This window comes from Hemiscyllium ocellatum, chromosome 10 (assembly GCF_020745735.1).
Source record: "Hemiscyllium ocellatum isolate sHemOce1 chromosome 10, sHemOce1.pat.X.cur, whole genome shotgun sequence".
NCBI classification, from domain to species: domain Eukaryota; kingdom Metazoa; phylum Chordata; class Chondrichthyes; order Orectolobiformes; family Hemiscylliidae; genus Hemiscyllium; species Hemiscyllium ocellatum.
This window is the reverse complement of record NC_083410.1, coordinates 461,660-475,180: the sequence shown is the minus strand read 5'-3', so window position 1 is coordinate 475,180 and position 13,521 is coordinate 461,660. Positions and strand designations below refer to the sequence as shown.

Below are 13,521 nucleotides of genomic sequence, written 5' to 3'. Positions count from 1 at the left end.
TTTAATCTAGATAAATGTGAGGTACTGCATTCTGAAAAAACAAATCAGGGCAGGGTTAATACATTTAATTGTAAGGTCCTGTAGAGTATTGGGGCAGCATGGTGGCTCACAGTGCCAGGGACCCGGGTTCGATTCCCGCCTTGGGTGACTGTCTGTATGGTGTGTGCACGTTCTCCCCGTGTCTGTGTGGGTTTCCTCTGGGTGCTCCGGTTTCCTCCCACAATCCAAAGATGTCAGGCCAGGTGAATTGGCTATGCTAAATTGCCCATATTGTAGGTGCATTAGTCAGGGGTAAATATAGGGGAAGGAAATGGGTCTGAGTGGGTTTCTCTTCGGCGGGTCGGTGTGGACTTGTTAGGCCGAAGGGCCTGTTTCCATACCGTAGGGAATCAAATCTAATCTAACAAAGAGACATTGGAGTGTAAGTTCATGCTCCTTCAAAGTGGAGTCGCAGGTAGATAGGATAGTGAAGGCAGCATTTCGTACGCTTTCTTTTATTAGAGCATTGAGTACAGGAGTTGGGAGGTCATGTCATGGCAGTACAGGACATTGGTTAGGCCACTGTTGGAATATTGTGTGCAATTCTGGTCTCACTGCTACAGGAAAGATGTTGTGAAACTTGAAAGGGTTCAGAAAAGATTTACAAGGATGTTGAGAGGGTTGGAGGATTTGAGCTACAGGAGAGGCTGAACAGGCTGGGGCTGTTTTCGCTGGAGCGTCAGAGGCTGAAAGGTGATCTTATGGAGGTTTATAAAATCATGGAGGGCATCGATACAGTAAATCGTTTTCCCCAGGGTAGCTGAGTCCAAAACTAGAGGAAATAGGTTTAAGATGAGAAGGAAAAATTTAAAAGGGACCTAAGGGGCAATGTTTTCAAGCAGAAAATGATGTGTGTATGGAATGAGCTGCCAGAGGAATTGATGAAGGCAGGTAGAGTTACAGATTTAAAAGGCATCTGGATGGGTATGTGAATAATTAGGTCTTGGAGGGATGTGGGCTAAATGCTGGCAAAGGGAATTATAGATCATGGGTTTGGGTGGGAGGGTAAACAGACGAGGATAGAGATCCTTTGGCATAATCTGGACAGGTTGGGTGAGTGGGCCAATCAATGGCAGATGCAGTATTACTTGGATAAATGTGAGGCTATTCACTTTGAAAGCAAAAACAAGGCGGCAGGTTACTACTTGAATGGGGAGAGGGGAGTGTGCAGTGGGAGCTAGGTGTCCTTGTGCACCAGTCGCTGGTGCTTTGGGCCTCCTTTTCTGAGGAAGGATGCTCTTACTCTTGAGGGAGTACCGTGAAGGTTTCCCACGCTGACTCCGGGAATGGTGGGACTGACATATGAGGAGAGAGTGAGTAGGTTAGGATTGTCTTCATTGGAGTTCAGACGAGTAAAGGGGGGCGGGGGGCGGGGGGGGAGGAGGAAGATCTCATAGAAACTTCTATAATTCTAACAGGATTAGACAGGGTACATGCAGGGAGGATGTTCCCTTTGGTGGGTGTGTCCAGAACCAGGGGTCACAGTCTGGGGATTCGGATGGGTCATTTAGGGTGGAGCTGAGGAGACATTTCTTTATCCAAAGCGCGGTGAGCCGGTGGGATTCATTACCACAGGAAGGAGTTGATGCTAAAACATTGAATGTATTCAAGAGGCAGCTAGATATAGCACCGGGAGACAAATGGGATCAAAGGTCATAGGGAGAAAGCAGGTTTAGGTTATTAATTTGGATGGCAAAAGTGAGGACTGCAGCTGCTGATTAGAGTTAAGAGTGTGGTGCTGGAAAAGCACAGCAGGTCAGACAGCATCCGAGGAGCAGGAAAATCAACTTTTCAGGCAAAAGCCCTTCATCAGGAATGAGGCTGGGAACCTCGGGGGTGGAGAGATAAATGGGAGGGGGGATAGGCAGCTGAGAGTGCAATAGGTGGATGAGGGTGGGGGTAAAGGTGATAGGTCGGAAACAGGTGAAATCCACATTGATGCCATGGGGTTGGAGGGTCCCGAGGTGGAAGATGAGGTGTTCTTCCTCCAGGCATCTGCTGGTTAGGGAGTGGCAACAGAAGAGGCCCAGGATCTGCATACCCTCGGCAGAGTGGGCGGGGGAGTTGAAGTGTTCGGCCACGGGGCAGTGGGATTGGTTGGTGCGGGTGTCCTGGAAATGTTCTCTGAAGCGCTGTGTGGGTAAGTGTCCTGTCTCCAAAATGTAGACGCCTTAAACAAGGTGCCAGACAGGAGGCTGTTAATAAGGTAAGAACTCATTGTGTTAGGGACAAGGTACTAAAACTGAGCGTAGAGATAAAGCAATCGTCTTCAGGATGGCAGCTGGTGACTAGCGGAGTACCACAGGGGTCCTTGTTGGGATCACAAGTATTCATGCTGTACATTAACCTTCTGGACAAAAGAATGGAGGGCACTGTTGCTAAATTTGCAGATGACACAACTGTATGTGGATGTCAGATGGTGTTGAGGAAGTGAGAAGGCTGCAGAAGGACTTGAACAGGCTAGGAGAGTGGGCCAGGAATTGGCAGATAGAATACAATGGGGAAAGAGTGAGGTTATGCACTTTGGTAAGAAGATTAGGGGCATCACCTGCTTTCTAAATGAGAAAGGCTGCATACATCTGAAGCACAAAGGCACTTGGGAGTCTGAGTTCAGGATTCTCTGAAGGTTAACATGTAGGTTCAGGTGGCAGTTTGGAAAGCAAATGCAATGTTCGCATTTATTTCTAGAGGGCTGTAATACATGACAAAGATGTACTACAGAGGCTGTACAAGGCTCTGGTCAGACCTCACGTGGAATACCACGATCAGTTTTGGCCGCGTATCTAAGGAAGAATGTGCTGGCCTTAGAGGGGTTTTGGCGAGTTTTGAGAAGATTACAGGGGTTCCAGAGAAGGTTTACAAGAACGTTCCTAGGATCGAAGGGCTTGTCATATGAGGAGCAATTGATGAAGTTTAAAAGGATGAAAGTGGATCCCTTCAAGAACACTGAGAGGTCTGGATACAGTGGATGTGGAGAAGATGTTTCCACCAGTAGGAGAGATTAGGACCCAAGGGGCGAAGAGCTGACACGAGGAGGAATTATTTTACCCAGAAGGTGATGAATCTGTGGAACTCATTGTAGCACATGACTCAGGAGGCCAAGTAATTGAGTATATTTAAGGCAGAGATGGATCGGTTCTTGCTTTGTAAGGAGATGAATGGTTAAGGGGAATAGAGCAAGAGAATGTTGTTGAGAAACATATCAGCCATGATTGAAGAACAAAACACTCGATGGGCTGAACAGCCAAATTCTGCTCCTATATCTTAAAGTCTTATAGAATAATCAGACTGAAACCAGTCAGATCATCAGCAAGCATCTCATTTCTATCAACATCCAGTGGGATAGTGTGGGCAATGAGCAGATACCTCATCTTCCTCAATGGTTCAATACTGGGTCAACACAAGCTTTCTGAAATCAGGTAACAATTTCTAACTTAAGTAAGAAAGCAAAGGCTGATCAACTGAAGATAGGAGTCAACATTTGTACCTGGGAGAGGAATCAAGATAACTAGACAGAGAAAAACAGCTTTTGACTTACGCCTGCGTGGTAACAGATGTAGTTTACACCGACTGTCCACGGCTACACTCAGCAATGCTGCCTCATTTTTTCTAGTCACCTCCTTCACTGGACCCACATCGGGCAGAAAAGCCAAGTCGGTCACCACAATCCCATGTGTCTCCTTCACGTAGTAAACTTGCTGTTGAAGAAGTTAAAAGATTTACTGTAAATCTGATTTTTTTTTTACTGCTCCATCTCCATTCGGTTTTTCTTGCCAATGTAAACCTGTACCCTCTGGTTACCAATCCTTATTCACTCCATGGACATCTGAAGTGTCCTCAAAACTGTTCAATCCTCCACAATAGACAGGAGTACTTTGCACTTGATACTGCTTTCACACAGGCAGAATATGTACGTACAACTGATACCTTTTCAGCGAGTGGCAGGAGATAAAGTGCTTTAGTAACCCTCTCCAAAGTTTTGACATTCTTCCTACCTGACTGTGGCCAGAATTAAAGACAAAATACTTCAGCAAATTTACAAAGGTTTGACAACACTATTTTCTTATCTTTTATTCATTCATTGCATATGGGCATCACTGGCTAGGCCAGCATTTATGAACCAACTTTAATTGCCCTGGGGAAGGTGGAGATTAGCTGCCTTCTCCGACAACTTCAGGGTAAAAGGGAATTCTAGGATTTTGACTCAGTGACATTGGAGATACATTTCCAAGTCAGGATACTGAGTGGTTTGGATGGGAACTAACAGATATATATGCTGCCCTTCTTCTAGATGGTAGAGAGAGTGGGCTTGAAAGGTGCTGTATGTAGAGCCTTGGTGTACTTCTGCAGTGCACCAAGTACATGATATATATACTGCTGCAACTGAGCATCGCTGGCGGAGGAAGGAAAAGTTGGAGCTGCTGGATGGCGTACCAAATAGGTTGCTTTGTCCTGGATGATGTCAAGCTTTGCGTGCTGTTGGAGCTGCCCTCATTCAGAAAAGTGGAGAGTATTCCATCTCATTCTTGACTCAGGCCTTGTAGATGGAAGGTTGACTTTAGGGAGTTAGGTGGTGAGTTACTCATTGCAGAATTTCCAGCCACTGACTTACTCTTGTATTTATACGGCTGATCAACTTTTATTAATTCATTGAAATGTCAACATAGCTAGTGCTGTGGGATAATCCAACTGCTGTTACTACTAGACTAGTCATATCACAGACTGGATTCTTTTTATTCCTACTACTTTCTGTCCATTAACAGTTTTTGATACACATCAGCACATTTCTCTAAATCTCATGTGCTCTAATATTTACTTGTCTCTTGTGCAAAACCTTATTTCAAGTTTTCTCAAAATCAAAGTATGAACTGGTTCCTCCTAATCTATTCTATTGGGTACATTCTCAAAACACCAGTGTAATTTGGGAAAAATAATTTCCCTTTCATATTGATTTTGCTCAATCCTACCAATGTTTCTAAGTGTTCTATTATTATATCTTTATGGTAATCCTTTATCTCTCTATCAGGACTACACAGAGCAAAGCTAGAAGGATGCACCCAATGATCGGGGAATCCAGAAGCATATCAAAAGATACAGGATAGGCCATTTAGGGACTGAAATGAGGAGAGATTTCTTCACAAGTGGTGACCTTGTGGCGTTTTCTGCCACAGAAAGCAACTGAAACCAAAACATCAAATGCTTTCAAGGAGGAGATATAGGGATCAAAGGGTATGGGGTACACAGTAGGATGACCAGCAATCACCATATCCAAGGGTGGCACAGTGGCTCAGTGGTTAGCACTGCTGTCTCAGTACCTGGGATCCGGGTTCAATTCCCGTCTCTGGCAACTGACTGTGTGGAGTTTGCACATTCTCCCCGTGTCTGTGTGGGTTCCCTCCCGGTGCTCCGGTTTCCTCCCACAGTCAAAAATGTGCAGGTTAGGTGAATTGGCCATGCTAAATTGCCCATAGTGTTACATGCAGTAGTCAGGGGTAAATGGGGGTGGGATGGGGTGGGCGTGGGTATGTTGCTCTTTGGAGGGTCGGTGTGGACTTGTTGGGCCTATTTCCACACTGTAGGAAATCTAATCTAATCTAATAACCGTACAAGCTCTAAGGGCTGAATGGCCTACACGTGGTCTTGCTTTTGAGGACATATTACAACATTTTTTCTTGTGACTGATGTTAAACTAACAGGTTTGTATTACTAGTTTTCTCTCTCCCTTCTTTCATAACTAGTGGGGTTACATTTGCCTAGTTCCAATCTGTAGGAACCATTCCAGAGTTGACAGAACCTTGATAGATGACCATGAATTTTTCTTTACAATCAGCTCTTTTAAAACAGTGGAATGGAGGTCATCAAGCCCAGGGGATTAATTTACTTGAAGTACAATATCAAAAATTTCTCAAACAGGCTATTCAGTCGCTTCAGTTTGCTTTGCCACACAATGAGATGCTGATCTGATTATAGTCACTATCTCCATGGTTGTTTCCTATACTCATTGAATCCTTCAGTAGTTAAGAATCTACCTTATTCAACTTTAAAATTTTTCAATGACACATGTATTTTTTTTTCCACGTTGTTTACTTTTAGAATGTGGACTCAAGGAGGAAGATACTGCTTTGAGCCAATGAGACTGTGCAGAGGTTTTAAACACATCTCCTGACTGGAGCACACTGAGTTGTACACAACAGTGCCCTCTCCTGGAACAGTGAGGAAAGGGCAGACACCACAGAGACAATCAAAAGGAAAAGTCACAATCACCTGATGAAGGAGCGTCACTCCGAAAGCTAGTGTGTTTCCAATTAAACCTGTTAGACTATAACCTGGTGTTGTGTGATTTTTAACTAAAGGAAAACTGTTTAATAACACACACCGATTGGTGCCCGATTCAGTTATAAAGGCTCGTGTAATGTTAGTCCATCAGATAACCACTAAACCTGCAAAGAGAAAACATCAAAAATTCTTTATGTTGGGTTTGGAGTTACTAGAAAATCTACAGTATCTCCAACTCGTGTTTCTCTGCAAATCCCCTACTGGAGAAGGAGTAAAAGACCCCCAGAAACAGTGAAAAGATGAATTCTCAACCAGCGAGACAGACAGCAACAGTGCACAAACAAACTCATCTCACTGGGAAAAAGAAACACAAAAGGAATTGAAACAAAGAGAAAGAAAGTAACTCATTGAATCCTGTGGTCCAGACTGGTGCTATTAAACTGTATTTCCCTCATCTTTACCTCTGTGTTTCACCCTTAATATCTAGGTTTTCTTTATGTGTCTGTCTGTCTGTTTGAGAAGGGAAAATTTAAGGAGAGATCGAGTTTGGGTCATACAGTTTCTAAGTTACCCAATTCACATTTCTTAACTGCCCTTGATAAAGACAATTTGTTCATCATAAACGCCAGTAAGTGACAGAGATGAAGGTAGGTGAGGACCTGGAAACGATTATTAATGTGAAAGAGTTAGTGTTGGGTAAGCTAATGGAGCTCAGGATAGATAAGTCTCCTGGCCCTGATGGAATGCTTTCTAGGGTACTAAAAGAGATGGCGGGAAAAATAGGAGATGGACTGGCTGTAAGTTCCCAAAATTCGCTGGATTCTAGGGCAGTCCTGGCAGATTGGAAGACAGCAAATCTGACGCCACTATTTAAAAAGAGAAATAGACAAAAGATGGGGAATTATAGACCAGAGAGCTTAACCTCTGTAGTGGGGAAAATGCAGGAGTCTATTATCAAGAAAGAAATAGCAGAGCATCTTGATGGAAACTGTCCCATTGTACAGATGCAGCATGGCTTCATGAAGGGCAGGTCATGCTTCACAAATCTTTTGGAATTCTCTGAAGGCATTTCAAGCAAAGTGGTCAACGGAGACTCAGTGGATGTGGTTCACCTAGATTTCCAAAAGGCCTTTGACAATGTGCCACACATGAGGCTGCTGCATGAGATAAGGATGCATGGTGTTAGGGGTAGAGTATTAGAATGGTTAGAGGATTGGTTGACTAACAGGAAGGAAACAGTGGGGATAAATGAGTGCTATTTTGGCTGGCAATCAGTGACTAGTGGTGTGCCTCAGGAATCAGTTATTCACAATTTATATAGATGATTTGGAGTTGGGGGTCATATGTACAGCGTCAAAATTTGCCGATGATATTAAAGTGAATGGCAGAGCAACGGGTGCAGAGGGCTGTGAAAGTTTGCAGAGGGACTTCACTACATTGAGGGAATGGCAAAGGTCTGGGTCATCCATTTTGGTAGGAGTAACAGCAAAATAGATTAGTACTTGAATGGTGATTTGCAGAGGGACCTGGGTGTCCTTGTGCATGAATCACAGAGGGTTGATCTGCAGCTACAACAGGTAATTAGGAAGGCAAATGGAATGTTGTCCTTCATTGCTGAAGGGATTGAGTTTAAAAGCAGGGAGGTCATGTTACATCTGTACAAGGTGCTGGTGAGGCCGTCACCTGTGTGCAGTTCTGGTCTCCTTACTGGAGAAAGGATGGACTGGCACCAGAGGGGGTGCAGAGGAGGTTCATGAGGTTGGTTTCGGAATTGAGGGGGTTGGCTAATGAGGAGAGACTGAGTAAACTGAGATTATATTCATTGTCATTCAGAAGAATGAGGAGGGATCTTATGGAAACATATAAAATTATGAAGGGAATTGATAAAATAGAAATAGATAGACTTAGAAATAAAAAGTGTTGTTTGTGCAGGTGTGTAAAAACATGAAGAAAAGGGATCCAGCAGAAAGATTATTAACTCTGCAGGTACTTAGGGAAGTGTACCTTTACTTTTAAATATAGTTAATTAAATACTAATTCTGAAGTATAATATAAGCAAGTTAACTCTTTTAAAATAAGTTTTCAGCAAAAAAACTGAGATAACTAAAATGCCTGAGCTGTACAAAAATGATACAAATGTACGGAGAATGGAATGTACCAGCAGTATTGAGACAAAATGTTCACTAACAGGGAGGAAGGTAGCCAACATGGGGAAGGGGGAGTAACAAGGGTGGAGCGAAGATGGGCAGTTGTATAGCCTGATGAGAGAGATTGGGTAATTAGGAGTCTGGAGAGGTGACCTCACTCAACTCAAAGGTATAATTGTAAACTAACCCAAGTCTAATTCACTCATTTGCTTCTGCATTTGATGCCCTTTCTTGCAAGATTTTAGAATAAATTGTCTTGTTTCCAGATTTGTTGGTCTTGTCTAAAATTTTATTGAGTTTGCTTCTTACAGATTGGATGTTTCCAGTGGTGGGTGAGACTAGGACAAGAGGGCCTGGCCTCAAGGTTAGAGGGAGCAGGTTTAGAACTGAACGGAGAAGGAACTTCTTCACCCAGAGGGTTGTTAATCTAGGGAATTCCTTGCCCAGGGAAGTAGTTGATGCTACTTCAGTAATAGCTTTTAAAGCTAAGGTAGATACCTTTTCGAAAAGTAAAGGAATTAAGGGATACGGTGAGAGCGCGGGTGAGTGGAGCTGAGTCCATGAAGAGATTAGCCATGATCTTAGTGAGTGGCAGAGCAGGTTCGAAGGGCCGGATGACCTACTCCTGCTCCTAGTTCTTAAGTTCTGTCAAAATTATTTTTTCTTTAAGCCTGATTTTGTTGTTCAGGTAAACTGAGCATTTTGTATCTTTGCACATTTCAACACTGGTAACAGAATCAAAAACCTGGTGCAGGAGGAGTAAGGCTTTCAGCTTGTCGAGGCTGCTCTGACGTTCATTACAATCATGACTGATTGTGATTTCCAGTGAACTACCCCAATGAATCATGACAAATTTCATAAAATAACAGCCACCAAAGAAAATAATTCTCATTTTGTTCCAAAATGGGAGACCCCTTATTTTAAACTGTGCCTCTTAGTTCTAGTTCCTGAAGTTAGAAAGGCAGATACAATGCTAGCACTCATTTCAAGTGGGCTAGAATACAAGAGCAGGTACATACTGCTAGGGCTGTATAAGGCTCTGGTCAATTGCACTTGGAATATTGTGAGCATTTTGGGCCCTGAATCTGTGGAAGGATGTGCTGGCCTTGGAAGGGGTCCACAGGAGGTTTACAAGAATGATCCCGGGGATATGAGGTGCAACTGAGGACCCTGGGTCTGTGCTTCATGGAGTTTAGAACGATAATGCTGGGATCTCATTGAAGCTTATACAATATTGACAGGCCAGGATAGAGTGGACATGGAGAATATGTTTCCAGTAGCAAAACAGACTGGGATCCAAGGGCGCATCTTAGATTAGAGTGGTGCTGGAAAAGCACAGCCAGTTAGGCAGCATCGGAGGAGCAGGAAAATCAATGTTTCGGGCGAAAGCCCTTCATCAGGACTGAAGGGCTTTTGCCTGAAACATTGATTTTCCTGCTCGTCGGGTGTTGCCTGACCGGCTGTGCCTTTCCAGCACCACTCTAATCGAAACTCTGATTTCCAGCATCGGCAGTCCTCACTTTTGCCTGGTCCAAGGGCACATCGTCAGGGTGAAGGGATGATCCTTCAGAACTGAGATAAGGAGGAATTTCTTCAGCCAGAGGTGCTGAATCTATGCAACTCAGTGCCACACACAGCTGTGGAAGCCAAGTCATTGAGTGTATTTAAGACAGAGATGGATAGGTTCGTGATTGGTATGGGATGAAAGGTTAGAGGGATAGGGCAGGAGGATGAGGTTGAGAAACATATCAGCCATGATCAAATAACGGAGCAGACTCGATTCACTGAACGGCTTCATTCTACTCCCACATCTTATGGACTGGAGGGTCTGTACCCAGTGGGATCTCACAGGGGTTATGTTGGAGGGTCTGTACCCAGTGGGATCTCACAGGGATTAGTGTTGGAGGGTCTGTGTCCGGTGGGATCTCACAGGGGTTAGTGTTGGAGGGTCTGTGCCCAGTGGGATCTCACAGGGGTTAGTATTGGAGGGTCTGTGCCCGGTGGGATCTCACAGAGGTTAGTGTTGGAGGGTCTGTGTCCATGGGATCACACAGGGGTTAGTATTGGAGGGTCTGTGTTCATGGGATCGCACAGGGGTTAGTGTTGGAGGGTCTGTATCCAGTGGGATCTCACACGGGTTAGTGTTGGAGGATCTGTAGCCAGTGGGATCTCACAGGGGTTAGTGATGAAGGTATGAAGGTAGGTTCCAAGGTATGAAGTCCTATCTTAGCCAACCTCCTCCTGTCACTCAGGCCTACAAGTCCTTGCAACATCCTTGTAATTCTTCTTTGAACTCTTTTCAGTTCAACAATGTTTTTTCCGATAACAGGGTGACCAAAACTGTACACAATATTCCAGGTGTGGCCTCAGCAATGACTTATACAAGTGTAACATAACGCTCCAACTCCCACACTCAATGCCTCAACCGATGCTAAATGTTTTTTTCAGTGCTGTTGACCTGTATGACATCACTTCGTTGTTTGTTCAAGAAGGTTGCTTCTCTTATTCTAAATTCCAGTGAATACAGAGCCAGCCTATACAAGATTCACATCAAGACAGTCTCTCCATATTTGGGATCAACCTAGTGAACTTTCTTTGGATAAGGGGCCACAACCTGGTCCCAGTATTCCAGCTGTGGTCTGACTGGTGCCTTGTATAGTTTCAGCATTATACAGTATTCCGCACGAAATAAAGACCCACATTCATTGGCCTTGCTAATACCCACTGGCTGTTTTCTTGAAGGGCGGAGCTACGTAGTAGACTACATATTTTTACTTTGCTTTGGCTTTAATGGTGGATTGAAATGGGAAAAGGTCAGTTTTAAAAACCAAAATTTATGGAAAAGGTTCCTGCAGTGTTTAAAAGCAAATTTTCTGACATCATGATAAGTGCTGTTTATATTGGTTTTCATTCAAACACAGGTGGGGGGTGGGGGGGAGAGTACACGAGCCTGATAGCAGAGGAGCTGCAGCCATGTGGCTTGTCTTAATGAAGATTCAGTTAGCAACAGTGGCTGATTGGTCTAGAGAACGGTGACAGATTGTGGAGGAGCCAAACCCCAACACCATCTAACTCGGAACTACATCACCGTTCCTTCACGATTACTGAATCAAAACTTTGGAACGACTTTCTCAACAGTACTGTGGCGTCCTTACACTGTTGTGACTGCATCGGTTCAAGGCAGCAATCTCTCCTGGGCAACAGTGAATCACAACCAGATTTCATGAAACACTAAAAACGGAGATACCGATAATCACAGGACAAAGACATTGAATAAAATAGAGTAATATACCGCAAAAAGGAAAACAAAATATGTGACGTTACCTGGAGTGAAAATGCAATGTAGATAGCTACGGATCCTGTCACAGTACCAAGCCCAATAAAGGTCCCCAAATCACTATGAAGAGGAAAGGACAACAAATGTAAATGCAACAGACATTTTTCATTCATTGATGAGATCTGGGCGTTGCTGGCTGGCCTAGAGCTTATTGTCCATTCCTAAGTGCCCAGAGGACAGTTAAGAGTCGGCAACATTGCTGTGTGCCTGCAGTCATGTGTAGGTCAGACCAAGTAAGGATGGCAGTTCCCTGAGGACATTAATGAACCAAATGGGGCTTTTCCAACAATGGATTTTGGTCGTCATTAAATTCTTTATTCCAAATTTTTATTAAATTCAATTCCACCGTCTGCCATGGTGGGATTTGAACCCATGTCCCCAGAACATTACCTGGCTCTCTGAATTAGCAAACAGTGATAATGCCACTAGACCATTACCTCCCCAAATTTGCAGTCAGCAACATAAAGTGGAGGACAATTAAAATATTTAGTAGAAAACAATAACACAAAGCCCCATTTAAAATGATTATATGAAGAGAAACCTTCCAGTACCTACCCACCCATCCATTTTACAACAATGTGTATGTGGGTGGTAAGTGCCTGGAACATGCTGCTAGAAGTGCAGGTGGAAGCAGCAACATTTAAGAGGCATCTGAACAGATGCATGAACAGGCAGCGAGTCGAGGGATACAGACCGGGTACAAACAAAAGTAAACATGGAGGTGGAGGCAGTGGAAGAAAAGTTTGATATTGCAACTTATTGAATGCACCACTTCCACCCCCTGACCCCCATGACGACATCACTTCCTTCAGTGACTTCACCCATGATATTATGACCACACCCACCCCAGTTACAGTCTCCGCCCCCACTCTCAGCTCCTAGCCCCCAGCCCAGCTGTGTTTTTACCATTCCCCCAGACCACCCCTCACTGAGGATGAATGGTCAGTCCTCAGCAAAGGCCTCACCTTTATTCCATTATGCTCCCAGATCAATGAATTCAACACAGGTCGTGACATTGAACTTCTCTTCCTCCGCCTCCGCACTTACTTTATCCATGAGGATTCCCACCCACCCTCCGAGGACCTCATCTCCTGCCTCCAACACACTCCATCCACGTGGACATTGCGTGCTGGTCTGTTAACCATCCTCGACCTCTTCATCTCCAACTGCCACCTCAACCTGTCCACCCTCCTCTCCAACTCCAACCTCTCACCCTCGCAATGCGGAGCCCTCCACTCCAACCCAAATTTCACCATCAAACCAGCAGACAAGGTATGTGCGTGTGCGCGTGTGTGTGTGTGTGTGTGTGTGTGTGTGTGTGTGTGTGTGTGTGTGTGTGTGTGCGCGCGTGCGTGTGTGTGTGTGAGAGAGAGAAGGGGACTTACTGGGGTAAGCCATGGGGTACAGGTCTCTGGGCAAAGACTGTAGTGCTGGAAAAGCACAGCAGGTCAGGCAGCATCCAAGGAGCAGAAGAATTTTTTTTTTAGATTAGATTACTTACAGCGTGGAAACAGGCCGTTCGGCCCAACAAGTCCACACCGACCCGCCGAAGCGCAACCCACCCATACCCCTACATATACCCCTTACCTAACACTAGGGGCAATTTAGCATGGCCAATTCACCTGACCCCGCACATCTTTGGACTGTGGGAGGAAACCGGAGCACCCGGAGGAAACCCACGCAGACACGGGGAGAATGTGCAAACTCCACACAGTCAGTCGC

General features: G+C 44.6%; 1 protein-coding gene across 3 annotated transcripts in view; it reads right to left on the bottom strand.

Annotated features, from left to right (window-relative positions):
• The window catches only part of preb (prolactin regulatory element binding), an 81,820-nt gene that overhangs the window by 28,856 nt on the left and 39,443 nt on the right, over positions 1-13,521 (bottom strand). For all 3 annotated transcript variants that reach the window (XR_009645102.1, XM_060831178.1, XM_060831177.1), the window contains exons 7-8: positions 11,787-11,859; positions 3,578-3,737 (exon numbers count right to left, since the gene is read on the bottom strand). Coding sequence is in view for 2 of the 3 variants with exons in the window: in XM_060831178.1 (XP_060687161.1) it covers positions 3,578-3,737; positions 11,787-11,859 (233 nt within the window). In the remaining variant the exon portion in view is untranslated. The remainder of the gene's footprint in view (positions 1-3,577; positions 3,738-11,786; positions 11,860-13,521) is intronic.